The following is a 27242-nucleotide window of genomic DNA, read 5'->3' on the forward strand; positions in this document are numbered from 1 at the left end:
GTGTATCAATCACTTGGATTGGTGTCACTCACTGCACTGCATGTTAAAATTCCATTCCTGTGTCTGCGGATCGAGGTGGCAATTAGGCAGGCTCTAAGCTCTGGGGAATGTGTCCCCTAAAAGCTCTGAGACTGTGTGTGGCATCTGTCACAGTGCCAGTTCTACCCTGCCCCAGGGCTAGCAAATGGGTCCCAGCAAGGGGTGGGCAGTTTGGTGGGTGTGGGGCAAAATGGTGTTCATCTTGCTCAGTGTAGTATGGGGTGGACTCACTCTGTGGCTCTAGATTTGCTCTACGACCTCTGAGCTTCTGAGGTCTTTTAGCTGCCCAGCAGAGGAGGGGACTGGAGCATGTCGTCTTTAAGGTTCTTCCTCAAGATGGTTGCTGCTGGTGACTCTTGGTGATTATCAGACACTTCCTTGATCCGTGGACACTGTCACTACCAACCATGAAATTCCATGAGATATCAGGCACAGCCATATGAAATGTATCCCAAACTAATGGAAATTATCCCTAGGAAAACCAGAGGGATTGCTGTGCAAGGGGGAAGCACCCGTGTGGAAAGGGGGGCTACTGTGGGGGAGGGGGGAGGTATTGCTCAGCACATTTTTGAGTGCCAGCAGGACAGGATTGAATCATGCAATGCACAGAGAGACACAAGCTCCTTTGCTGGGTTTGGACAGCAGCAGAAGCAGCCAGGCCAGGGGTACCCAGAAGCCGTCCCACCCCAGATTTCAGAAATGGCAGTGTTGTCATTAAATGGGGGCCCTGCTTCTTTTTCTGGGTTTGTAGCTCTCCCTCAGCCCTTTAGTGACAATTCACAAATGCTCCGCCTTGGACTAGTGCCAAGAGCAGGGAAGCTTGGCACAAGAGGCCTAGCTCCACCTGACACATGTGGCTCTCCAGCTCGGCAAGTCCCAGCTGCTGTGACCACAGCCCAGCTTCAGCACTCACCGAAGCACTGACCGTGACCGCTTCTCTGTCCCACTGTAGCTCCCAGAGCAGGCAGTGCCTGTCAGAACCAGCCCATGGCTTGTCACTTTGCTAGCTGTGCCCTCCTCATCAAATGGATGGCTTCCAGGGAGGCAGCCATCGAAATGGACCAATGAAGACCCCAGCACGGGGGTGGGGGGGCGCACTAGCAGGGGACCTGAAGTCAGTAGAGCCTGTGGCTTAGGGCACTGTCCTTTGAGGAGTACATGGGGGCAGGCACAGCAACATGACCCTGATCGCTGAGAATGGATTTTCTACTTTAAGCTATTAAGATCTCACCAGCAGACCTCTGTGGTTAGTGCCTCACACGCATATTCCCTTCACCACCTTTCTAGTTAGCTGCTGTCCTCACGATTTACACTTCCTCTGTCTCCCCTAAATTTTTCTTTGTTGGGTTTTGCTGACCCAGGACCCCAGGTAACATTTAGTCACTGCATTTCAGCTGCTTCAAGTGACACTTTTTGTCCTCCCTTGGCTTTGAAGCCTTGATAGTTTATTGTGCTGCTCAGAGTCTGTGGAGACCCTCCATGGAGCCTGGCTTTTGTCTTCCCGGTGGTAAGCTGATGTGGGTTTGGGAGCAGAAACACCTCTGTCACCTGCTTTGACACACACTGCAAACCTCAGAGTTTTGGCTTTGATCACTTTGGGATGGCCATCATAGATGGCCCAGCTCCGATGCCATGTTACGATGGTGCTGTTCAGCCTCTGCCTGCAGAGGACCGTGACCTGTGTCCTATAAGGAGTTCTGGGAAATCTGTTCTTGGCCGTGTGTATCTGTTAAGTCAATTGTTGGCTCTGTTGGTATGGACTCATGTGTGCCTACTTCATACAGTATTATCTTCATTATAATTAGCTGTTTTATAAACTTTGAATTCTGAGATAATTTGTATAGAAAAAAAGCAGCACGGGAGCTCCCTGTTCCTCTGTCCTCTGGAACTTCCCCTGCAGTCCCTCCTAACTGCCCCTTCCTCTGTGAGGTACATAGTCACTCCTATCACTGTGAATGTCTGATTGTCGGCACAGCCAGGCCTGTCATCCTAAGAACTTGTAAGGAGAGGGCATCCCTGGCACCATGGAGTCACTACCACTCCTTAGATGGTGATGGTGATACCAGCAGTGGGGCCTTCTGTGCCACGAGATTCCCCTCTTCTGGTCACCTGCGGGCTGTTCTCATGGCCCTTCCTATTCTGAGTCCCCACTGGGAGACACAGAGCAGTCTGCCCTCTCGGGAGCTCACAAATCACTGTGTTTGGGTTTGCTGATCCCTGGCTGCCAGCCTTGCCTGGCTCATTTGACCTGGGGCTGAGTAAGAGCCGCCCTCCCAGAGTATATGTGTGTTGTACCTACATCTGTGCTGGCAGACTTTCATTGGGAAGGATATTCAGAGCTGGGATTTTTCACATAAACCTAGAAACAAAAGACTTCACGCAAATGCCTGTGGGCGGGCACACCTAAGTGTGGGGTTCAGAATGATGTTTGTGCTATACCCCACACTGGATGGGGACCATCATCTGAACTGGGCAGCACAGATCTTTCTTCTTCAAAAGCAGGGACTCCAGGGTTGCAGAATTCCTGGGCTCTGGATCACCCCACTCAGAGCTCTGCCTCTTGTTTCCTATGAAGGCATGCGGTGGCATTTGCTTGTCTTAGGTCTCAGTCTCATTTTAAGGACTTCTTGGTCAGGCTGAACTTGGGGATGATTGCTGTGTAAACATTTGACTCTGTTGACCTTCCTCTTTGTGTGTGTCCCATCCCGTCCCGTTCTCCCCCACCCCCACCCCCTTGCAGGATGGGAGTCACAGCTGCTGGAAACAGGATTCTTGGGAATCTTTCTGTGCCCTCTCTGGACGCTGTCCCGCCTCCCTAGGCACACCCCCACATCCCGAGTTGTCCTGTGGGGCTTCCGTTGGCTGATCTTCAGGATCATGCTTGGAGCGGTAGGTGGAACTGTCGTGTAAATGTACTTGGGGTTATGTCCTCAGAGCACACCTGTAACTCTGCTGGGCTGAGCTGGGCTGGGCTGGCCCATCTGGAGCCTGGATGCCTCGGTGCTAACCTGTAACTGCTCTCCTAACGTTGGCCTGGCCCTGCACACTTCGTCTTCCTCTTCACAGGGTGGCCTGCTGTAAGTAGTCCACTCATCCGTTCCACCAGCCACATTCACAATCATTTTTTTGTGGGAAGCAACTACGACTTTGAGTCCTTTTCTGGAGGAGACTTGGGGAAGAGCCGTGTGCTCTCCCAAAATGTCTTGGATGTCTCCAAGGTTGTTTCACGGTGATGAAGGTCGTGTGCCATTGAGATGTGTTGGTGAATGTACTGCAGTGTGAGCCTTACTTCTTGCACTGGGGCAGCTTCTAGCTGCCTTTCTCTATCTGTCTTTCTGTTAGGCCCCTAGCTTGCTTGCTTCTAAGAATGTCTCTCACATAAACCAGATGTGTTCAAAATTTTCCTAGCCTAGCGTAAATATCATGTTACGGTAATGGCCTGTATGGTTGACGGTCCTTGCCTGCTCTGAGGCTGCTCTACTCAAGTCTGCTCCTCCCCACCCCAGCCCCATGTCCTTACTGTGTCCCCTGCTGCTTTTGCTTCCACCGATGTGAACTGCTGAAATTTCCAGACACATTATTTGAAGCTTTGAAGGGACCTCTGGATTACACAGAGAAAGTGGCGGTATCTACTCCCTTGTTTTCCGCTTCTTGCTCTTTGATGAGATCTTTACTCTTCTAGAATTACACACTATTAGCTTTTCCATATTGTAGCCTTATTGGACAGATTCTCTCTACGTGGATCTCTTGGCTTGCTTTATGTTTTCTGAGAGGATCGACCCAAACATGCAGAGAAGCTGAGGCACATCGCAAAGAATGGGCCCCTGAATCATGTGAGCAGGGTGCTCCCATATGAGGACAGGATTCTTCACACCAAAACTTCCTTCAATCTAGAACATTCTGCATCTCTCTCTCTCTGACTGCCCAGATCTTGATTTCCAGGCTTATCTGGTAACCTCATGACTGCTCTGGGCATTGCCTATGCTCATAGGGGCAGCTGTGTCTGCCCCTTCCTAACCAGCTGTCAGCTGCTGACTCAGGAGGGGACGCTGTAGTACAGGGCACTGTGAGCCCTCTGGAACCTACACTGTCTCTCTGTGGCCTTGCATCTTGACCAGAGCTGGTACTGCATACCCTCTGTTCTAGTTTAATTCCTGCTTCTGTGATAAAACGCAATGACCAAGTTTTATTGGTATACACTTCATAGTCCTTCACTTACAGGAACTCAAGCAAGAACTGGACCCAGGGAAGAGTGCTCTTTTCTGGCATGCTCTGAAGCCCATGCTTAGCTAGCTTTCTTGTGCAGGCCAGGAGCACCGGTCTCGGGATGGTGCTGCCCACTGTGGTTGGCTCTCCTATGCCATTTAACAACCCCCACAAGCACGTCTAGAGGCCGGCCTGACTCGGGAAATCCCTTCTTAAGTGACTCTAGGCTCTATCAAGTTGAGTTGATTGTGAAAGCTGACTAGGAAGGCAGCCTACTCTCGGGTGAGACAGGCTGCCAGAGTATGAGTATCCATCTTCCTCACCATCTTCCACTGAGTTCACTTTGTATGGTGTGGACCTCAGTGAGGGGGGCATCTTAGGAGGGTCCCTGTTGCCTCCATGGGCACGTGTATACATGTGGCATGGCAGGCTAAGCACCTTTCTCCACACTGTCTGCAGCATTGGCCTTGGCCCAGGTGCCTTTGTCCCCAAGGACATCCTGTCCCATGAATCTCAAATGGCACACATGTGGTGGTGATCAGGGCACCTGACAAGTTGTTTCCGGGGCTAAAATGATCCAGTAGCTTTGTGTTTTTATGCGTGAACATTGAAAGTCACCTGGCTAGGGCTGGAGGGGTGACTCAGCAGCTAAGAGCACTGACTGCTCTTCCCGAGGACCTGAGATCAATTCCCAGCAACTACACAGTCGCTCACAACTGTCTTTAAGTCTAAGACCTGACACCCTCACACAGACATACATGCAGGCAGAACACCAATTCACATAAAATAAACAAATAAGTAAATGATTTTTAAAGAAGAAGAAGAAAAAAAAAGAAAGTCACCTGGTTCCCAGGTGCTCTTTGCATACTTGTTCTCTGAAGCAGGTCACTTGGTACATGATCCTGTGACTGTGCGCCTCCTCTGCTCTTGTGGCCGGGGTTCCTGGAGAGGCCTCAGCTGTGACCCACCACATCTGCCCAGGTTCCCCAACTCTCTCCAGTACCCGTGAGCTTCCCCATGCTGGGCAAGAGACACCAAGAAAGCTGTGTGGAGGCAGTGTTGCCAGCCCTCAGTGATGAGCCTGAGTCTGTACTGTGACTGTACTGCATGCTGCTGTCTCCAAGGCCAGTGTGCATTTGGAAAGGGCCACTGGATGCTTTGCTGCCTTCCATGTTCAAGGGCACTCATTCCCGGCAGGCTGAGGGTGCTATAAGTTTCGTCTTCTCTCCTGGCCGGTGTTAGAGCGCCTGAAACTTTTCAAGAGTTTCAAAAGGTTCATTGTGAAAGGCAGCTGTGTTACAGGAGGCAGAATGAAGCCAAGCTTGTGTGAAGTCCAGATCTGCAGAGAAGCTGAGCTGTGTGGAAAAGAAAGCCCAGCTCTGTGGAAAAGTCTAGCTTTGGAGAAAAACCCAGCCCTGTAAAAAAGATGAGCTAGATGGTGAAGCTAAGCTCTAGAGAAAAGCTGAGATGTGCAGAGAAGCTGGCCTGTGTGGAGAAGCACAGTCCCTAGAGAAGCTGAGTTGTATGGATAAGCTATAAGGCTGTTTCCATGCACCATTCTAGTGCCAAGAGTTGAATGCACCCCCATGATGCCTGACAGAGTGAGCGAGTCATTAGCACATTCTGAAGCCCTTTTATGGCATTTTGATTGACTGCTAGCACCAGCTGGATAAAAATTACCAGGTGCACTAAAAGGTGTAATTACTTGACACAGTCTTAGGTTGGATATTATTAATCTTGCTTCGGTGGGAAGCATCTAGAGAGAGCTGCTGTGGTAACAGAGTGATGGTAGTCTTGAGTCCATCCTCAGACCTGAGACCACAGAATCACAGATAGTCCTTGCTCAAAAGATCAGCGCTCAAGAGTCCATCATCTGAGGGCATCTTGTCTGCCCCCAAAATTGGTTGGTCCCTTTGAGCTGAGTCTCGAGTCCTACAGTCACAATGTGGTTGTGCCTCACAGGAGAGGAAAGGCTGGAGGGTCTGTGGCCTGTGGGAGGCTGAGCCAGGACTAGGACGGTCACATCCTCAGGGGTGCATGGCTGACTCATGTCCTCCTTGTAAGACGCAGCTGCTATATCAGCTCATACGGGGTGGTGTGGATTCGTGCTCTGCAGAGACCCGAGGTCAGCCTTGTGGCCTTGGCTTCCCAGGGTGGCACGCCTGGCACTGCACAGGGGAAGCACAGGCTGAAGGAAAGAAAGTGATGGAGGGCATGGGGGGGTCTGTTCTAGATGGAGCTCTGAGAGACTGCAAAGCCCTGATCTCATGGTGAAGGACACCAGCAGGCCCTCTGTGGGGACATCTTCAAAGTGACCCACCAGCTTCCTCTCAAATGTCAAATGTCATGAGAGACAGAAGAGAACAACCAACTCAGGTCATTAGGCTTGGTGACAAGTCCCCTTACCCATTGAGCCATCTCAGCAGGCCTACAAGACCCTGTATTCTGTGCTATAGAAGCTTTCAGAAAATGAGATCTTCAAATGTAGCATTTATAATACAATCCAAGCTAGGCTGATAATATGGGCATGTAATCCCAGCTCCTTGGGAGGCTGAGGCAAGAGGATCATAAGCACAGGCACCCTGGGCTACAGAGGAAGTGTAAGGCCAGCTTGGCCTCAGTATAATGTCAAAGTTAGTGGTAGAGCTCTTGCCTAATGTGTGTACAATACTGGATCAGTGCCCAGTACCACTGTTTTAGTCACTGTTCTATTGCTGTGAGAGACACCATGACTAAGTAAAAAACAGAAAGCATTTAATTAGGGGCTGGGTTACAGTTTCAGATGTTAGTCCATTATCGTCATGGTGGGAAGAGTGGTGGCATGCAAGCAGACATGGTGTTGGGTATTGGAGAAGTAGCTGAGAGTTCTATATCCTGATCCATAGGCAGAGAGAAAGACACTGGGCTTGGAAGAGGCTTTTAAAACTTCAGAGGCCACCCCTGGCAATATACTTCCTCCAACAAGACCATACCTCCTAATCCTTCTAATCCTTTCAAATAGTGCCACTCTCTGGTGACTAAGCATTTAAATATATCATTCCATGGGGACCATTCTCATTCAAACCATAACTACACACACACACACACACACACACACACACACACACACACACACACGCACACACACGCACACGCACGCACGCACTCCAGAGCAGGTAATCCCTGGCTGGCCTCTTTGGGAGAGGCCATAGGAAGAGGCACACGGGACCCTTCTTGGGTGATGGAGACATCTGGTGTCTCAATGGGAGGAGGTGCTGTAAGAATGTGTGTCCTCATCTCCTCAAACCACTAGCTGTGTGGCACCTCAAGAGTTATTTCTAGACCTAATAAGATCAGTCTATGGCTGAGAAAGGATGGCTGAGGAGTGTAGGATTCCTGCTCAAATCTATTTGTCCAAGTAGTCCCTCAGAGACCATGTCCCTCAGGGTCTGGGAAGACTCAGCTCAGCCAAGCTCTGCCACCTGTGCTGCCAACCATGGCCATGGCCTCCCTCCGTCACCCAGTTCCCTATAGCACAACAGGGGAGGAATCTGTTTCCTCTTCTAATTCTTGGTGCCATTGAAGTCAAGGTGGTATTAGGGGACGTCTAGTGCTAATGGCCAGACAGGGAGACCTGATGTAGAGAAAACACACATATACCTGCAGGCGGGTCACAGCAATACCTAGTACTCTGCCTTCCCTTTTCTTCACCTCAGCCAGGAACCCAGGTCACAACTGCTTGTCCCAAGCCAAGGGAGCTGTACTGCTGTGGGAGTGGGGTAGCACTTGCTAACTCCTGACACCTTCCCCACACAGGACAGGGCAGGCCTCAGACAGCAGGATAGGCTCCTTGCAAAAGGGTCTGTGAGGAACAGGACCTAATGGAAGTTAGTGTCGTGTGTCCCTTTCCACCTCACATCAGGCAGACTACTCAGAATCCTGAATTCCCAGGTGTCCACATGCTTCCCAGCCTTGCGTGGGGAGTGTCAGTGCTTCTATGTGGTAAAGGCATAGCCACTGCCCTCCTCTCCCTCAGCTTCAGGAGTAGTGCAGACAGTCTCACATGGCTCCCTCATTCCAGGAAGGTCCCCCGCCTCCATCCCACCAAACTGTTGTTTCTCTTAGTGCGTCAGTCTCAGCCACACTGAGTGGAGGCTCTCCTACTTCAGGAAACGGTAGCGACGTGGGTGTCAAACCAGCATTTAAGGCAGTAGATCACCTTTAGGGATGCTTTTAAAACAAATTTTTTTTTGCACTTCTTGATCTTGTTCTGTTAGACAGTGTGTGTGTCTGTGGTGAGGTTTATATGCTCCTCATTCAGCAGTGTTTGAGTGCCTGTCAGCGCGACCCTCCTCCCTGTCTAGGGCTCCTGGGCAGAGCCCCGGCATCGGGCAGAGATGGATTTTCCATGCAAACTCAGTAACTGACTCTGCCTCTGATTATCCCGTCCTGATGAACTGTGCTAAATGACAAGCTAGCGGTCTCCATTGCTGAGATTCTGGGAATCAAGCCAGAGTCGTTGTTGCTGGGAATTCTCAGGCCCGCACATTACCTAAGGGGAGACTACTTGCTTTTCACAATGGCCCCTGGAAAGTGGAAAAGCTGAGAAACCTGTCTCGGCAAACGCCTCCCTCCTCCAGCCTCACGCCTCCATTTGGAGAAGCATGTGTGCGTGGCAGTGCCACCTCCTGTGCTACACACTGCTCTCTTCCTGGAGAGCCTGGTCTGCGTGAGAGCCACCTGCAGAGGTGCTGTGGCGTGAGGTAGAGACGAGAGCATGTAACTCTGGTGGACAGTGAGTGATGGGAGCTGTCAGGCTGGGGACAGAGAGCCCCTACCCATGACCTTGCTTCTGGGCTGCCTCTCTGCAGTGTGTCCTGAGTTGGCACCAGTTCCACACAGTTCCTGTCTGTGCTGTTCTTTAACAGCTTGTGCTGCCAGTTTTCTTGATATTTAATTTTAAAATTAGCATATATTTATTGTATAATATAATGGGTCTCCTCATGACATTTCCATATATGTACATAATGTGCTAGTTCTGATACTATTTTCTTTATGTTTGCTTCATATTTTAGAAGTTAAGAATTTACTACTCAGCCAGGCCTGCTGGCATATGCTGTTAACCCCAACACTTGGAAGGCAAAAACAGGTGGATCTCTGAATGTGAGGCCAGCCTGGTCTATAGATGGTTTCAGAACAGCCAGGGCTACACAGTGAGACCCTGTCTCAAAACAATGACAACAAAGAATTTAGGACTCCAGATTTTTATAGAACAAAATATAAGCTAAACAGGCAGTTCTGTTTGCCATGAGAATGGCTGCTATAGTTGAACGACGTGTTTTACATTATTTGTCCTGGAAGGAGGGTGAGACATGGAGGCTCAGAGTCTGCAGTAATGTGAGCATTGGTACTGTGTCTCATGCTGAGGTGATCCCAACCCATAGGCTGTAGAAAACAGTGATGAGGCCCTACACTACCCATTCAGATTCAGCTTCCTGCTTGTCAGTAGACACAGCTGACCACTGCCCATATGTGTGCCCTGCCCTCCAGCCCTGTGTGCTTGTCCCTAACTACGGCACCTACAGGTATGGCCCTCTGACACTCCTCACACACACAGGAAACTGCATCATCTGAAGTAAAGACAGACATAGCAAGGTCAATAGCTTCCAGGTCAGAACTGAGCAGCAGCCAGCACGTGACCCAAGACTTCCTGAGAAAGCATCCCCCAGGGCCAGCATGTGTGTCTGAAATGCTGCTGCAGAGTCACCTGGGATGTCACAAGAGCTTTAGGCCTGCAGATTTGACAGCTCAGATGAGACAGGCAGATTCCCTGACAAACGCAGCCACCAAAACCAAGACAAAGGAAGCAGGAAACCTGGATAGTTTTGTGTCTGTTAAAGAAATTGAATTAGAAATAAAAGAAGAAAAACCATTCCAGAAAGAATCCTTAACCCAGCTGACTTCACTGGTGAACTCTGTCAGACATTTCAGGAGGAAATAACAGCAGTCATACACTGATGCTTTAGAAAACACTAGAGGAGGAACAGTCCCAAAGTGCCTCATGCAACCAGCACAGCAGTGACCCCAGACCTAATGAGGACATGCGGAAGTAAAGATCACAGCCCAGTGTCCTCACAAAGGCACAGGAACCCTTCAAAGATTGGTCTGTCTGGTCTATGTACAGATGCCCAGTCTTTAAAAGAAAGGGAGGGAGAAAGGGAGGGAGGGAGGGAGGGAGGGAGGGAGCGAGGGAGGGAGCGAGGGAGGGAGGGGAGGGAAAAAGAAAAGCTGAACATGGTGGCAGAGGGATCTCTGAATCCTCCAGAGTGTATTAGGCATCAAGTTTGGAAAATAACAAATTAAGTTATAATCCACAGACATGGCAGTGCATTTAGAAAGCCCAGTGAAAGCTGAGCATAGTGTGCACCTATAACCCAGCACTCAGAAGGTAGAGGCTGTGAATCAAGAGTTCAAGATCATCCTCAACTATGTGTGTAGTTCAAGGCCAGCCTAGGTCTCATTATTCCCCTGCCTCTCAACCACCTGGGAGGAAGGACGGAAGGAGAAAGGAAAGGGAGAAAAGAAATCTAAACAGCCACTGTTAAAATGGGCATGAGGTTTTAAGATGCAAGGTAACATATATATGTGTATATATATGTATTTTTAAGACTTATTTTTATTTTATATGTATGGGTGTTTTGCCTGCATGTGTACATGTGTGCCATGTATGTGCAATGGTGTAGGAGGCCAGAAGAGGGCATCAGATCCAAGAACTAGAGTTACAGATGGTTGTTCACCATCATGTGGTGCTGAGAATTGAACCCTGTCCCCTGGAAAAGCTGTCAGTGTTCTTAACCACTAGGCCATCCCTCCATCCCAATATTTCATAAACTGTTAACAAGCCATTACAAAATAAAAATTTGAGTGTGCTATCTATGGCACCAAAGCCCCTCAAAAGCATCATAGTAAATCTGTTTAAGGATGTCTAAGATGTATGTTTTAAAAGCTGTACAATGGGGCTGATGGGAATTTCAAAGACTATAAACGGAGAGACAGACCATGTTCATAGGTCAGAAAGATTCAACATTGCATCTGGCTTGCTCAGTTTTATCTACAGATTCAAGGCGATTCATACCAAACCGCCTGACTGATTCTGGATTGTGTATGAAAATACAGAGGCTATTTATAAAAAGAACAGAGTTAGAGGACTGTGCGGATTTTTACAGCTTGCCTTAAAGCTGAAGTATGCTGGTGATCTACACTGGAAAAAAATATATCAGTGGAAGAGCAGAGTCCAGGAACAGACCTCCTCCCCTGCTCTTCATGGACACCCATCCAGAGATGAGCAGAAAGCAAACCCATCGCTTACAGACAGCGCTGGAGTGATTGCATATACCCACTGAAGAAAAACATTGATTGTCCTAAAAGACCCCTGGAAAGTGAGCTGGGAAACCACCGTCTGGGAGAACATTTGGGGCACATGGTTTTGACATACAACATGTAGAGCACACATTGCAACCATAGAAATGTGAGCAAAAGATGTGTGTTTTCTTTGCAAAGGAAGGTACAAGATTTGCCGATGAGTGTGTGGGAAACTAAGAGTGACCACACCTTTCATAAAGGATAAGAACAGCATGGCGATATCAGCTGCTGGGGACCTGCGACAGAAATTCCTGTTTCAGGGGATATGTGTAGCTACCCTTGCACAGCCATCCTGCTCCTAGGATCTGTCCCTGGGGCCCAGGGCTGCAGGTATACTGTAGTTTTGTTCAGAATGGGCAGATGCTAGAGACCTCATGTGTCAATCTTTTAGGAACCGCTGTATGTATTATGACAGAGCAGAACAGCACACAAAGGAATGTAGCTGCATGGGTACTATTCACATCTACAGTGCTCACCAGGCTGATGGGGAGTTCCTGGAGTACGTGTCCTTCAGGGCACTTCTCTGGCCAGGCAGGACCATTGAGCTAGACTCTGATTGCCTAGTGGTAGATAAGCATGAAACTGACCAGAATGGAATCCTAGAGAAATCTTTGTGGGGATGGAATGCCCTCATCCTGTCAGACGACCAGATTCCTGACAGTGACCTGAACACATATGACATCATAGCACAACCTTCTGTCATCGGAGCAGGTAACAAACCTGCTCATATACAGGATGCTGTGAGATGCAGCCATGGCACCACATGCCTTGTGGCAATGAGTGAATCTGTATCTTAGGGTTTTTATTGCCATGAAGAGACACCATGACCATGGCACTCTTTTTTGTTGTTGTTGTTGTTGTTTTGTTTTGTTTTTTTGTTTGTCAAGACAGGGTTTCTCTGTGGCTTTGGAGGCTATCCTGGAACTTGCTCTGTAGACCAGACTGGTCTCAAACTCACTGAGATCCACCTGCCTCTGCCTCCCAAGTGCTGGGATTAAAGCCACCACTGCCTGGCTGACCATGGCACTCTTATAAGGAAAACATTTCATTGAGGGGGCAGCTTACAGTTTCAGTCCATTATCATCATGACAGGGAGCATGGCGGCATGCAGGCAGATGTGGTGCTGGAGGAATAGCTGAGAGTCCTACATCCTGCAGACAACAGGAAGTCAACTGACTCCCTGGTTGGTATTCAGGACATAGGGAACCTCAGAGCCTGCCCCCACAGTGACACACTTCCTCCAGCAAGGCCACACCCACTCCAACAAAGTCACACTTCCTAATGGTGCCACTCCCTATGAGATTATGGGGGCCAATTACATTTGAACTACCATAGTATATTACGTTGTATGTCCAGAGAGCGGGAAAGGGTGCTGTAGTGGCCATCATGTGGAGGACTTGAGCAGGACACAAAGGGTAACTGTACCTGCATGAAGTAGCCAAGCAGCTCTTCCTTGACAGTGGCCATGGTTCTTGCCCACTGGCAGCATCTAAGAAGTCACATGGGACGTGGAGCCATGAGGAGACCTTTCAGAGCCAAGACAACTCAGTGAAGAGCAGAGGCGGCCAGAGAGGACCTGAGCAGTGAGTGGGAGGGGGCGCAAGCAAGCGACTCTGAGAACTGAGTGGGGAACACATTCTGGCAGGAAGGAGGCAGCCAATAGGGTTGGCCATAGAGCAGCTTCTGTTGGAGAAGCAAGAGATGGCCCCAGGGCTGCCTGCAGTGTGTCCAGGATGTCCTAAATATTGTGTAGCTTGATCCAAGAGCTTACTCAGAAGCTGCCACACAAAAAAAAAAAGCAAACAGATCCCAAGAGTGGACAGCAGTCATAGAGACACCCAGAAGCACCTGGTCAGCCCTGGGTAATGCCCACCCCCTCCTAGACAGAGTGTGTTCTGAAGCCTGTAGCTGGGAGTAAGCGAGCGTCTGCAGATCGTGCTTATGGGCTGACGTGCAGCATACAGAGAAACTCTGGGGTATTTTCTTTTGGGTCATTTTTCATGCAGAAGGAAGTTTGTTTCTGCTCATATCTGCTTTCAGAGCTGGGCCACTAGGCCTGCAGCCCCAGGTTGTTAGGAGGTGAGGACTCCAAGGCTGCTGCAAAGCCAAGGAGGCTGGCTGTGCTTATGTCGACAGGCCCAGTGACTGTTCTGAACGAGATGAACCAGGATAATTTTAAAAGCAGTTTCCGTGTTATCATGCACCGCCCCCAGGATGCTTCAGGAGATGATGCTCAGGCCACGGAAGTGTGGGCTTGTGGGCGGCTCTGAACAGTTAGCGAGCAGGGTGGAGACATCGGTAGCAGAGAAGAGCCGGTGCTAGGGAACCAAGACAAAAACAGGCTTTGAAGTTGCCGGGCTCTTTTCTCAGAGTTGGAGTGCCACTGCTAAAATCGTATTAAATATAATGAAATAAATGCTGGAATGCAGAGTGTGCCTGTGAAGACAGAATGAAACGGATGTCCCTGCCATTTCCCTCGTCCTGGGCATCCTAACTCCGAAATGAGAGCAATCATTCTAATTGGCTTTATTGCATTAGCGTGGGCAGAGCTAGAGAAAGGGGGCTTTCTTCCTGCCTGCCCATCAGCCCCCAGGACACTCAGAACGACTGACCTCTGACTCTGCTCAGAGACATCGCGGGAATCTTTGAATCCCATGTCTCCTGTGTCATGACCTTTGATCCCCAATTGCAGGCCTTTCATATGGCTGTCCCAGGCTGGCCCCTGGCAGCCTCTTTGGATCCCCATTCAACTGCTTTTTGTCTCACACAGCCCATGCCCCTCAGAGGCTTTTAAAAAAGGCATCATACCCATACCCCCAGCACAGCCAAGGGCTTTTCAGAACCCTCTCATCCGTTCCTAGGAGCCCATCAAAGGTCATCATGCATAGGTGTTGAGGTCTTGCTCAAAGGGCGTGGTGCAAAAACCTTACAGCTCTGCTCATTTCTTTCTATTCTCAAGTGCTTTTTTTTGTATCAGGCCGTGTCCTCCATGCACATGTGTACAGACCATGTGGATGCAGGTGGCAGGATGCTATTGAATCACATGTTGCCTAACAACAAGGAGACAGTGAATCAGACCTGTCCTGAGCGTCACTGGGAAAACTAGTGAATCTGCGGGAGTTAGTAGCTAAGAGAGGCCCAGAGCTTCCAGAAGGGAAAATGATTTCACAGAGAGTCAGATCGTCCTAGGTATTTATGAGGGATCTGCACTTGGAATGTGACAAGCTGTAGTAGAAATTGTTACTGTTTCACACACGTCTCCCAGTTAACCTCTTAGACCAGCAGTCAGTTTGAGGTATGTGGTAGTGGTGTTTTGGTGAAACCATACTGTAAGTCCTTAGGTGTCCAGGGCTTGGTGTACTCTGGCTCTGGTCTGAGCTAGCCATGCCAGGATAGTTCCAGTCACACAGACAACCGCTACCTCTGTCATTTTGAACTAGGTCTTTGCTGAGGGTTCTCAAAATGTAATATCGCAAGCTCTGCCTAGCTCTGTGCTGCCCTGAGCTTTGCTTAACTGAAACTTATAGCGCACCTGTCTCCACCATTCTGGGACTGTGCTGGGCCCATCTGTCATACCCATTTTTACAAACACGTGCACATACACGCACACGCATATGCACACGCATACGTACACACACAACCTGGTAGCACATGGCTGTTTGCTTGGAGGCTGCATTTTCTCAGCTCTTGTGTGAACAGATGGACCTTCCCTGATGCTTGTGGGAGTTCCTTTCCAGCCCAGAAGTGCCAGGTAATTGTCATGCCCCAGGTCCCTCTGGTCCCAAATCATCCAGTGCCCAGCACACACTGAACAGATGAATGTGTTTGTAAGAAAAAACTTTAGCTTTATTAGAGTGTCCCACTGGCCACATTCTCAGTGCCACAACGGGTTTCACACACTGGATTTGCCCTTCAGGGTCTGTTGTCTCCTCATGGCAAGAGCTCCATGTGTGGGCAGAGCTGAGAGGCCTGTGGTCTGCAACCTGGAGCTCATTCAGTAACCCACCGTATCCATGAGTGCTCCTGGACCGAGTCAGGAAAGGTAGGTGCCCCTCCACAAGGATGGGACTGTGGGCTGTGCCCTCCATGTCTGGAGACACCTTAGTCTAGAGGAGCCCTAGAGCCCGTGCTTATATCGCATGGCACAGGGGACTTGAGATTGGATGGGCATTCCTATCAGGAATTCAGCTCTGGCAGGTAAGGAGTGGTCCCACCAGACACCAAGCGCCCCGTGCCGAGTTGCCTTTGAGATGCCAGTATAGCTCTAGGCCCCATCAAGCCCTTGAGGCAATGCAGAGGGACTTCAGGCCATAGGCTTCTTACACCAAGCCAGAGGGATAGGCGTCCAAAGCAGCGTCGTGCCATGGCTCTTCCGATATGGTGGTTTCCATTGCCAAGAGGGAGTTTTTATGAAGCACAATTGTGATCGGAAGTCTCTGGACAGGAACACATTTGTCCCCCCTCACTGTGAGGCCAAGGTATCTCCTGTCTGCCTGGAACATTCCAGCTTCTTGGCGTTCTCCTTCTCAGGCTGAAAGCAAGGGGGTCATAGAAGACTGCAGGTCACTCGGCTCCCTTTAGGTCTGGCATGCTAAGGCCCGTCTGTGCCATTTTTTTTCCTAAATTAATTTTGGGCTGAAAAAGGCTCAAAGAAGGCTTTGTTCCTCTGACACTCTGAAAGAAAGACCCGTGGGAAGGCTGACATCTGCAGCAAGAGCGAGTGGATGGGAGGAGCCCGAACGCCCTCCTCTGAAGAATGCCTCAGGTTTCTAAGTGTCTCATCTCAGCTTTGAGTTTGAGTGACATTTTAATTATTTTGTTTTTTTCTTCTTTTCCTGGTGTGAGTCTCCAAAGAGTCCCTCTCCCTCAGGTTCTGAGGGATGCAAAGTGTTGTACAGCTCATGGACGTCAAGGCTAGCCCTGATGGCGGCCCTCCCTCCCCTACGCAGTAGGTGTGTTCTGTCCGCTGCCTTGGGAGCAGAACAGAGCCTTGGGAGCTGGGAGTGTTCAGGCGCCAGACAGACAGACCTCCCCGGTGGTACCGTGTTCATGTGACCATGGCTGAACAGGTGGGGTTCCACTGGATGCCACCTCCAGAGCTTACAGTCTGAGTGTTTTTGTTTCCCAAGAGGTAACTTGGTTGTTAAAGTAAGTCATCCATGCAGTCTTTAAAAAGAGTGCTCCCAGGAGCCAGTGTGCAGTTCAGCTCCCTGCAGTGCGCCCAGCTCCCCTGTGGCATCAGGATTGCTGGGAGCCCTGCAGGGCCTGTGACACCCTGGAGACATTGCTTCTGAGCAGAGTGCTCCCTCTAAAACCAGACTTCACAAGTAGGCACCCATTAGATAGTGTCACGCGTGACCCTGGTGTGAGTACTCACATGTTCCCATAGGTACTGAGTTAAGCTCACCCTATCTCCTGGGTGTCAGTGGCTACATTTGAACACTATTCTGTTTTTGTTGGTTTTGCTTTGTTGTTGTTGTTGTTTTTTTGAGACAGGGGATCTCTGTGCAACAGCCTTAGCTGTCCTGGAACTCGCTCTGTAGACCAGGCTGGCCTCGAACTCAAAGAGATCCACCTGCTTCTGCCTCCCGAGTGCTGTGATTAAAGGTGTACACCACCACTGCCCAGCTTGAACACTATTCTTAATAAGGGGGCTCATCTCTATGTGGACATAGCCCCCTTCAGCTTTCATATCAGATCTACCACTTAGCCTGTCTCCTGAGCTCCCTCTGTGGGTGATTGGATAGATGGATGGATAGATAATGAGCAGGTGAATGATAGATGATTAAATGATAGATGAGTGAATGGGTGAGGGATGAATAATGGTGTGTGGGTAGGTGGATGATGTATTAGATAAATGGATAGTGGATAAATGGTTGATGAATGGATAATGGTAGATGGATGGTGTATAAATGGACAATGGATAGATGGGTGGGTGGGTTATAAATGTATGCTGGGTAGACGGATGGATAGTGGTGGATGGAGCCAAAGGAACTCTCTAGGGACAGTTGTAGCAACAGGAGCTATATCTCAGAAGACTGGGTTGTTTTCTCTGAGGCTGTTCCCTCACCTTCTTTCTCAGCTAATGTGGAAATGATAGAAATGGAGTTGAATCTCTGTATCTGAAACTAAGGTTTTAGTTCTTTCATGGATAGTTTCTCCTGGTTTATGAGCAAGTCACCTGATGCTGGCTTGCCCTGAGAGAAGGTGGACAGACCAGGTAATACACGTAGGCAGGGTATGGAGGTGGCTGAGGCAGAGCCGTGAGGACCAACTGCTGGGTGCTGCTCCCACTCTCAGCTGCTCTACCTAAGGTCTCATCTGACTCACAGAAGCTCCTCTGCAAACTCACCCCTCCGGTGCCCAAACCTCAGCCCTGGGCACGTCCCACTCATGAGGAGACCCTGCCAGCCTGAGCCCCGGCTTCTCGTCAGCAGGTGCAGCCACGTGGTTCCCCCACTGAATCCTTTGAACCCTTTGGGGTGCTGACAGCTCTTCCTTGATGATGTCTTGGGTATCTGCAATGCGAGATCTGAACCTTTGGATTCAGTCCCTTCAATAAAGACACCACCTGCATTATTACGATAGCCTCATATTGTTTGTGTGTGGTATGTGTACAGGTGTGTGTTGGGGGTGCGTTGTGGGGGATTAGGGGACTCTAACATGCTGATTGATATGGGGTATCATCTATCACACTACATACACTTTAGTTTTCTGAGACACCGTCTCTTACTGAATCTGGAACTCACCAATTAGCTTAGCTAGCCAGTGAGCCTCTGTGATTCTCCTGTCTCTGTCTTTCCGAGTTGCCATTACAGATGGACAGATGGAAACCACTGCATCCAGATTCTTTATGTGGATGTTGAGTCTCCAATTTTAGATCCTAATGCTGGCACTGTAAGCACTGTACTCACTGAGCCGTCTCCTCAATCCGTTTGCTTCTTTTTCTTTTCTTTTTTCTTTTGTGTATGTGTGTATGCGTGCAGGTACATATATGTATGTGAGGTTGCATTTGGAGGCCATAGGACAACCTTGAGTGTCATCCTCAGGAATACTATCTGCCTCCTTTGAGACAGGATCCCTCATTGGCGTGAAACTCACTGAGTAGGCTAGCCTGGCCAGCCAGCATCTGTCTGTCTCCACCTCCCCAACATTGGGATTACAAATGTGTACCACCATCGGCCAGCGTTTTATGTGGATTCTGAGCACTGAGCTCCGGTCCTCGTGTTTGCCCAGCAAGCACTTTGCTAAGTGATGTATCTTCCTAACTCCCTAAAGAATGGTTTTAAAGAAAGTGCAGAATGGTTCATGAGTAAAGAAAGTACAGAGTGATCCAAGGGTGCCGTTTAGGGATTGCCTAAAATGGGCAAAATCCTGGGTTCCATCCCCAGTATGCCATCCCAAATAACACAGGCTCTGACTGTACAGAGGATGCCATTCCGGCTGTGAGCATGTCAGTGTTTAGTCCCCAGAAGGAGCCTGTGTGTGCTTATCATAAAACTCTTTGGGTTTTTACCTCTTGGAGTACTTCCCACAGAAATAGGCCCCTCTCTTATTCTTTGAAGCACAGCAACCTAGCCTTTAGGGATGGGTCAGTTCTCATGCCCAGGAATAAATCCATTTTGGGGTCCTTGTATCTCAACTGCTAGCCTATGACTGATGCTGTCTTCTGTCTTGTGTCTGCAGGGTCTAATCAAGATCCGTGGGGACAAGTGCTGGCTAGACCTAACCTGCATGGACTTCCACTATGAGGTGAGCACAGATCTGGCTGGCTGAAGCTGCGTGCTGCTCTCAGAAGTTCCATCTTCCTTCCTTTCTCTGGGGCAGGGCCAGGTCACCAGGTGGTTTATAGTTTCTTCTTTTCTGGGCTGGTTCCTCTGGTTATCTGTTCCCTTTTTCTGCCCAGGCCTCCCTATAGGCCAGGCTAGGCCCCATCCTGGGAGCTGCAGCTCTGCCTATGTCTCTCTCTCTCTCCTGCAAGTACAGGGTGAGGCTACTCCATTGTCCCAAAAACAGCTATCTCAGGCACCAGAGTAACACGGATCCTTGGCCCAGGCCTCTGTCCCTCAAAGCAGCCTGCCCTTACAGATGTTCATGTACTTGTGTTAGAGATGATGTCAAGGAAAGCTTCCTCCTGCAAACTAATCCAAGGACATGTGACATCGTGGTGTTGTCCATCTGTCTATCACCCTTAATGGGAGAACTGGAAATCCTTCATGTGTCTCACATTCCTTTCTTCTCCCTGCCCCAGCCCACTGCTAGAGACTAGCAGTTAGTTACTGCCTTCTCCTCATTGAGAGCTGTGGGTACCAGTCTCTGCCTTTGTTATGTTTTATGCTGAGTCTAGACACTTAAGTCCTCTAAGCACTAAAAACACTAGCCCGTGCAGCTGCTCTTCTGGTGTGCTCATCGCTGTCAGTCAGCTGCAGGGATGCGCTGTCTGCTTGTGGTTAACCAGGATGTCTAGACTTTACTTTTTAAGGTCTTGAGAGTCCCCCATGCCATCACCCCCATCTAGCACAGAAATTCTGTCTCTACTTGACTAGGGACCCCACAATCTTCTCCTTCCTATGGTGGGGTTTCCAACTTCTGTAAGTGCCAGAGAGAAAGCATGCTTGGCCTTGCAGTGACAGGAGAACATCCCTTAGGATGGGTGACTAGTTGTATGCAATAGCTATTTCCACACATAGGCCATGGTACAGAGGAGAGGGCTCAGAGCCATCAGTGAAGCCTGGGCTGCCCCTGTCCCTCAGATAGCAGCAGCTTGCTAAGATGGTCCCATACCCACACAGCATGGTAGGTGTCAGTGCTATGTCACAGGTCACCTGCGGGTTAGCACTGGCAAGTCCAGGAACGATCTGGATGCAGGGTTCCTGGGCAGCTGATACATCAATGTCTCTTCGACACACAGCCACGTGAGGCCTGTTCTGCAGAGCAACCCCACACTGGGGCCTGTGCTTTCATACATACATCCTGCATCTCATTATAAACCCAGGCCCACTCAAGAGCTGAAGCATCTCAGATCCCCTGTCCCCAGGGCCTGGCCAAACACATGTGAGGCAGGGATTCTTCACATCCCTAGAAGCCCCCTGGCCACTGCTGCACTCTGACCAGTAAAGGTTCCTGAGCCTATTGGCTGCTTTGGACTCTGTTAGGCCAGGTGGGGGAAGGCAGTCCCTTTGCCTTATGGGTCAGACTGACAGGCTGGTGTACTGTCCAAGTGTGGTCAATGGACAGAGTATGCCACTAGCTAGCTAGAGATGCTGGAAATTACCCAAAATCCAATTCTTACTGATTAAGGATTGCCTCAGGCGTGGCACAGTGTGCTTGAGGAGAGACGGAGGTTGCCTGTCAAGTCCCCAGCATCAAGGAGGGAACTACCGGCACCTAGACTAGACCTGGGGATGACTGGCCTTGGAATGGAGCCAGACCCAACTGACCTGGGCTGTGTGTGAGGGGGTAATGGGAAAAAGCCTTCCCAATAGGATGGAGTAATCTCTCTCCAGTGGACTACTGCACAGTGCCTTGTCTCAGAGCTGTGTTTCCTCAGGCTCCATAGTTGGTATTCAGCTGAACAGGAGGCCAACTATATGGTTAGAACTTACATCATTTGTGCTGACCGCCTATGTGGGTATCCGCAGCTGTGTTTTTGGTACTACAGTTCACAGGTAGCAGTGCAGGCTAGGAAAGGAAGGCCTAGCTGGATTCAGTCAAAAACATAGCAAGGGCAGACCCTCCATCTCAGCCCTCCAGGGACATGGACAGGCAGAGAGGGTGCAGCTGTGCCTGCGAGGCAGGCCAGTGCCAGTGCCAGGCCAGGCCTTATGGAATGAATGCTTATGGATGGGTTAAACTGTGGCCCTTGAGGCCATAGTCTCAACCTAACCGCATCCAGAGACACAGCCCTGCATCAGACAGCTGTCATCACAAGCAGCAAGTCCCAGGTGATCCATGCCCTCTGTCCAGTCTGGCAATATTCATGTCATATTCAGCCAAATGGCATGTAGATCGGCTCACAGAACTCAGGGGACATTTGTTGAGACTCTGTTCATTGTGAAGTATACACTCGGGGAAGGCCAAGGGGAAGATACACTGTCTCTCTGGTTCCCCTTGAGTCCTTAGTCCTGAAGCTTGAGCAGCCTGGCCTGATTCTCTGTGTGGGTACAGCTAAAGAACTTACTGTTGGAACTGGTGGTCATGGCCACCTCCAGCACTGACCCTGGGGTCAGGGGAGCAGAACTCATGGCAGGAATCTCTATGACCAACCTCACACAGGAGTGGCATCGCCAGCATGAATTTATTGTGGACAACAGAAGATACCCTCCCACCATTGCCACCCATTCTAGAGAGTTCAGGACCTGGAGTCTGGGCAGAGGCCAAGTATAGATTACGACAAGGCTGTGTCCTATTGAAGCTGGGTTCCAACCAGCCTTCTACAAAGCACAGCACATTGAAGAGTGCCAGTGGTCCCTGGGTGTCACAGCTGACCGTGTGCTGTAGTTCACTTTCACAACATTAGAGAGACCCTATCATTCATGAGCAGCCTGGGAAACTGCCAGGGGAGGGTTTCTACTGAGTACCTGTCACTCACTCACCATTGTAAGGTTAAAAGGATCCTAAGATGGTGATCTTCATGTTCTTCCCATATCATGATATCCTAGCTCCAAGCGCAGCCCACCAGCAGCCACACCACCCATGAAATTCTCCACATGCTCTCCTGCTTGATATGAGACACCCCATCCCTGGGAGGCAGGAGGGCATGCAGTGTGGCTTCACAGGTCCTGTGTTCTGTAGCCTGGGAAAGACTGGTGGGTCTCTCTCTGGGCCCTGGTGCTTATTGCGGTACTGTCCTCAAAGTGGCTCACACAGGGGGCCTGTTGTGACCACTGATCACTGTTATGCAGGTCCTGGAGCTCAGCTCCATGGTGATGCCATATAGCCACACAAACAGCCTCCCCGAGCGTGCCCTCTGTTGGAGCATCATCTGGAAACCCCTGCCAAGAAGCTCGGGGTCCTGCCCACAGCATGACAGTCACAATCCGCTGTGTGCAGCATCCAGAGGATGCCGTGAGATGCCATGGCCTGCAGCACTTGCTGGTGGAGACATAAATACAGATCCCCCAAGGCAGCTGTGTGCCACACTTGTGTGTCTAAAATGCAACAGGGTGTGCAGTCACATTTGTGTGTTCGCCTCTGACCAGCGTGAATGGATCCAAACCTTTCAACAGCAGAATGCTTCCTTCCATTTCTCACATTCAAACCTGGAGTTGGGCATGTCACCCTACAGCTTCCCAACTAAATCTTAGCAAGGATGGATGTCTTTGGTTCACTGAACTGTTGGAAGATGTCTGGCCTGACCACAGTCAGCTACAGAGGACTGTACCTGCCTCTCTCCTCCCCTCAGGCCCTCTCTCCCTTTCTCCTCTTCCCCTTATCTCCCTCCCTCTCATTCGGTCTGCCGGTCTCTGCCCACCCCTCCTCATTTTCTCTCTCCCCCCCTCCTTCCCCTGTCTTGCTCAGGGCAACATGAATGAGGTAATAGAACTTTGCACTGTTGCTTTGCTGAGCTGACCTTTAATCCAGGGAAATAAATCACTTTCAGCTCCTATTATTGGTGAAGCCCCGCAGCCTCGGCGTGCACAAAGGAAGCCTTTGTGCGGTGTTACTTGTTTTTAAGTTAGAGTGTCAAGCCCGTGGTAGGAGCAGCTGATGTCACCTCCACCATGGTCAGGACAACACGGGTGCCGTGATTATGCTGGGACCTGGCAGGCTGGGCAAAGCCCATGCCTGTGTCAGTGCACATCCTTGCATGTCTACGTATGTGTTCTGTAACATGCATGTATTTGTACACGTGCATACGGCAGTATACCTGATTCAGGTGGTGGACAGTCTGCTACATGAGCCTGAGAACCTGGGCTCTGCGGCTCTCTCCCTGCTCTTCCATTTCTCTAACTAGGAATGGAGTCTGTACCCACAGGCAGCTTTGTTTAGCATCGCTATAGTTTCTCTTCTCTCTCTTGAGAGTAGGAGGCTTCTTTCCTGTGTAGGTTTCCTATCTCTAAAGATGGTAACGGTGGCCCCAGGTTGCAACAAGGATAGCACTAATCCCTAGGGTGCCAAGTACTTAGGTGTGGGCATGTGTCTCAGATGCTTCCCCTGCACTGGGAGCTGGGGCAGCCCAGCCTGAAGATGCCATCTGCCAGTCCCTCAGCAGGAGCTGGGAGAAATGCACCAAGGAAAGGAGTGATCTGAGTGTGCTACTTCTCACACAGAATACTTTTGCTGTTCTTACACCTGCCTCCACAGCCCTGGCTTCCAGGAAGCCTGCTGGTCAGTTGTAACAGAGGAACAGGGTGGGCTCCAGTAAGATAAGGCTGGTCCGTGTGATACATGGTCATCTCTCTTAGTCTTTCAGTGAAAGAAAGGTGCTCTCAGAGAGGCCCTGGCCCCATAGAATGGCCTGTACCTGGCAAAGCCCTGTGGGCACATGAAGTCCCAAGTCTTCTCTTCCATTCTTTTAAACACACTGCTGCTCCCAAGAGTTCAGGGAGCTCACACCAGGAGGAGATGCTCACACCACAGAGCATCTGAAAAGCCTGAATTACGGAAGTTATGGCCCAGTGGGTAAAGGTGCTTGCCACCAATCTGATGACTTGAGTTCAATCCCCAGAACCCACATGATAGAGAGAACAAACTCCCTCAGCTTGTCCTCTGATCTCCATGTGCACTGTGGCATTTCACATGGACACACAATAAAGAAATAAATGTAAAGCATTTTGAATGGTGGCATCAGCCCTTAAGAACCACTGCCTCAGCCATGACAGTCGTTGGGGAGAGGCTGTTGTACAGGTCACACACTTGTTTACAGGAATAAGTTTAGTTCCGTTGCTGGAGATTTGGGGGGATTTCATGCCATCTCATCCTTTCACCTCAAGACAGGAATAGCAGCCCTCTAAGAGCCCAGGCTTGGTGAGAGCCCCAGTCCCCAAGACCTACAGGAATATCCACTGGTTCCCATCCAAAGAGCTCGGCCACTGGAAAGAGAGATTCCTGCTTCACTGGGAGGTCAGGACTCTGGACTCTGGGTTCTTCTACTTAGCACATCTTCTCAGTACCAGTTCAGCGTCTGTTTTCTCCTGCTGGTCAGCGCTAGACTCGTTCCCTTGTCAAGCTGCAAGTGGTGGTGTCCATGACTGGGTGGACACCTGAGCGAGAGAAGCCGCTCACCTCATGGGCGGGGCACAAGCAGGAGCCATCCTCTGCAAAATGGAGCACCCCTTCGCACTTGATCCATGCCACCTTGGTGCATCCTTGATGCAAGAGCCCATGCTTGCTGCTCTTGCAGGAGCAAACCCCTGTGGTTCTTCCTAGGGTGAGGGGAGCTAAGGATGCATGGCATGAGTCCCTGGCAGACCATCTTGGCATAGCCTCAGTCACCAAGCATGGCAGAGACACCTGCCACTCAGCTTCCCACCAGCCATTCCCACCTCTCTTTGTCCTCACCCAAAGCCTAACAAGGCCCTGTACTTGGGACTGGTGATTGCAAGTTAACACCCACAAGCCTGGCTGTGTCCCAGGCTTCTATGAGTAGCTGCAGGGCTTCAGGTTGTTAGAGTAGAGTCTTATAGGCCAAGCTTCTGGCTCATGCACATCCCGGGTCATATGCCAGGCTCCTTCCTGAGTACTGAGGTTGTTTGTATCCCAGTACTGCAAGAGTTCATTCTTGTTTTGAGACATTGTCTTGCTGTTTAGTATTGGCTGTTCCTGTGTAGACCAGGCAGGCTTTGAACTCAGAGATCTGCCTGCCTCTGCCTCCCACATGCTGGCATTAAAGGTATATACCATCATGCCTGGCAAGAAATCATTAGTTCTTAAAATACATGGCTGCCCTGGACAAGCAATATCTCATGATCCAGTACAGACCAGTATCCTTCCTCCATCCCTCAGAGCTCATACAGACACATGTGCGAGGCCTGTGGCTGGAGTTTCTCCCACTAACTCAACACCACAGAGTCCAGAACCACTTTTCCTCCTCCTGCATCCAGAAATCACCCAGTGCGGGGTTCCAGTCAGCAGATCCTGCTTCTAATTGCAACTGGGAGACACACACTACCAGCTGCCTTGGGCTGTAATTGGACCAGGGTCACTGAATGCCCTGCAATTTATGGGCCCACTGATCTGGGAATCATTTTTACCAAGGTTGAACGTTCCTTGAGAAAGCTGAAAATGTTAACTTTATGGAAGCTGTGACTGTTGTATCCAGTGGCCTGGTTACTATGGCTTATACACTTGCCCACTGGCAGTTTCCTTGATTTGTAGAAAGAAACTGTTTTATATGTGTTCTGGACCTATACATGTCAGGGTCCAGGAGTGGTGGCCTTGCGTCCCCAGGTCACTTTCTATGGTGATTTCCACCTTTTCATAAAAGACAAGCACCAAACACAAGCAGGTATAAGTTTTGAAACCGCTGCTGGCATGGCAGAGGTGAGGACAGAAACACCAGACTACCCCTCTGGCTCTGATCCTGCACTTAGTTTGGTGACACACTATCCCAGGTGACTATGAGAATGAAGTGGCATCATACACACTGGAATGCAAAGCCAAACTAGAAGCATGTAATTGCACTTCAAATATGTGAGAATTTTCCAAATAGCTTTCTCTTATTGGTTTCTCATTTAATTTCTTTACTGTCAGGGAGAATACTTTATATGCCCTGAGTCTTTTAAAACCTGTTTTGTTTTGTTTTTAATTCATTTTGTGAGCCAGCACTCAGTTTCTCTTTTTGGGCATTCCAGTCGAGCATTAGAGTCTGTGCTGTGGTCATCAAGATGACGCTGGTGGGTAGTGTTGCCACATCCACTGTACGCCTCCCGGTTCTCTGTCTGTCGCATGTGCTCTTCTCTCCGCTTTGCTGTGTGTCTGGGGCTGTGTTGTTCCGTGCACATGTCTGTGCTGCTGTGCTCATGGGAGCTGGAGACGGCTCCTCTTCCCTGGTCTTCCCTTGCCCTCTCTACTGTGTCCCACACTGTGCTCCAGCTTGCTCGTGACACTTCATCCTCACCTCTTAGCCTATGAGTGTCCTTACCTTCGGAGTCACTTCTCGTGGGCAGCATGAGTCTGAGTGTTTAGGCTACTTGCTCCAGCGGGACTCTTGGGGACAGACACGTTTCAATCTGTCACCTTACTGTTTGTTTTCTCTTCCTACTGTCTATTCTTTATCCCCTTTTTAAAAATATTTTTTTCTGACTTTTTTGTGGGTTCATGGAATATTTTCATGGCTCTTTATTTCCTTTTTTGCTAACTAAAACTCTGTGTAACTCTTTGTTCATTTGGTTACTGAGTCGTTGTTTGGCTTGTTAGCTATAAGTTTGTGTCACTCTTATTTTATTTCTGTGGTTATTTTATTATTTATACTATGTACCTGTGTGTGTGTGCATGCGTGCTCTGCACAGGCATATGTATACACACACATACACATACTCACACAGCCACACTCATGTACATGCACGTATAGGACACAATGGATAAGTGACCACCTTGGCTCACCTTAAAGCTTCTGAACGAACATTATAATATTCTAATTCCAGGTCCTACTG

General features: G+C 49.7%; 1 protein-coding gene across 4 annotated transcripts in view; it reads left to right on the plus strand.

Annotated features, from left to right (window-relative positions):
• Lmf1 (lipase maturation factor 1) overlaps window positions 1-27242 on the plus strand; it is an 87738-nt gene that overhangs the window by 40537 nt on the left and 19959 nt on the right. For all 4 annotated transcript variants that reach the window (XM_040748334.1, XM_040748333.1, XM_040748336.1 and 1 more), the window contains 2 exons: window positions 2780-2928; window positions 19333-19398. In XM_040748334.1, coding sequence (XP_040604268.1) covers window positions 2780-2928; window positions 19333-19398 — 215 coding nt within the window. The remainder of the gene's footprint in view (window positions 1-2779; window positions 2929-19332; window positions 19399-27242) is intronic.

Source organism: Mesocricetus auratus, unplaced genomic scaffold (assembly GCF_017639785.1).
Source record: "Mesocricetus auratus isolate SY011 unplaced genomic scaffold, BCM_Maur_2.0 Super-Scaffold_100007, whole genome shotgun sequence".
Taxonomy (NCBI): domain Eukaryota; kingdom Metazoa; phylum Chordata; class Mammalia; order Rodentia; family Cricetidae; genus Mesocricetus; species Mesocricetus auratus.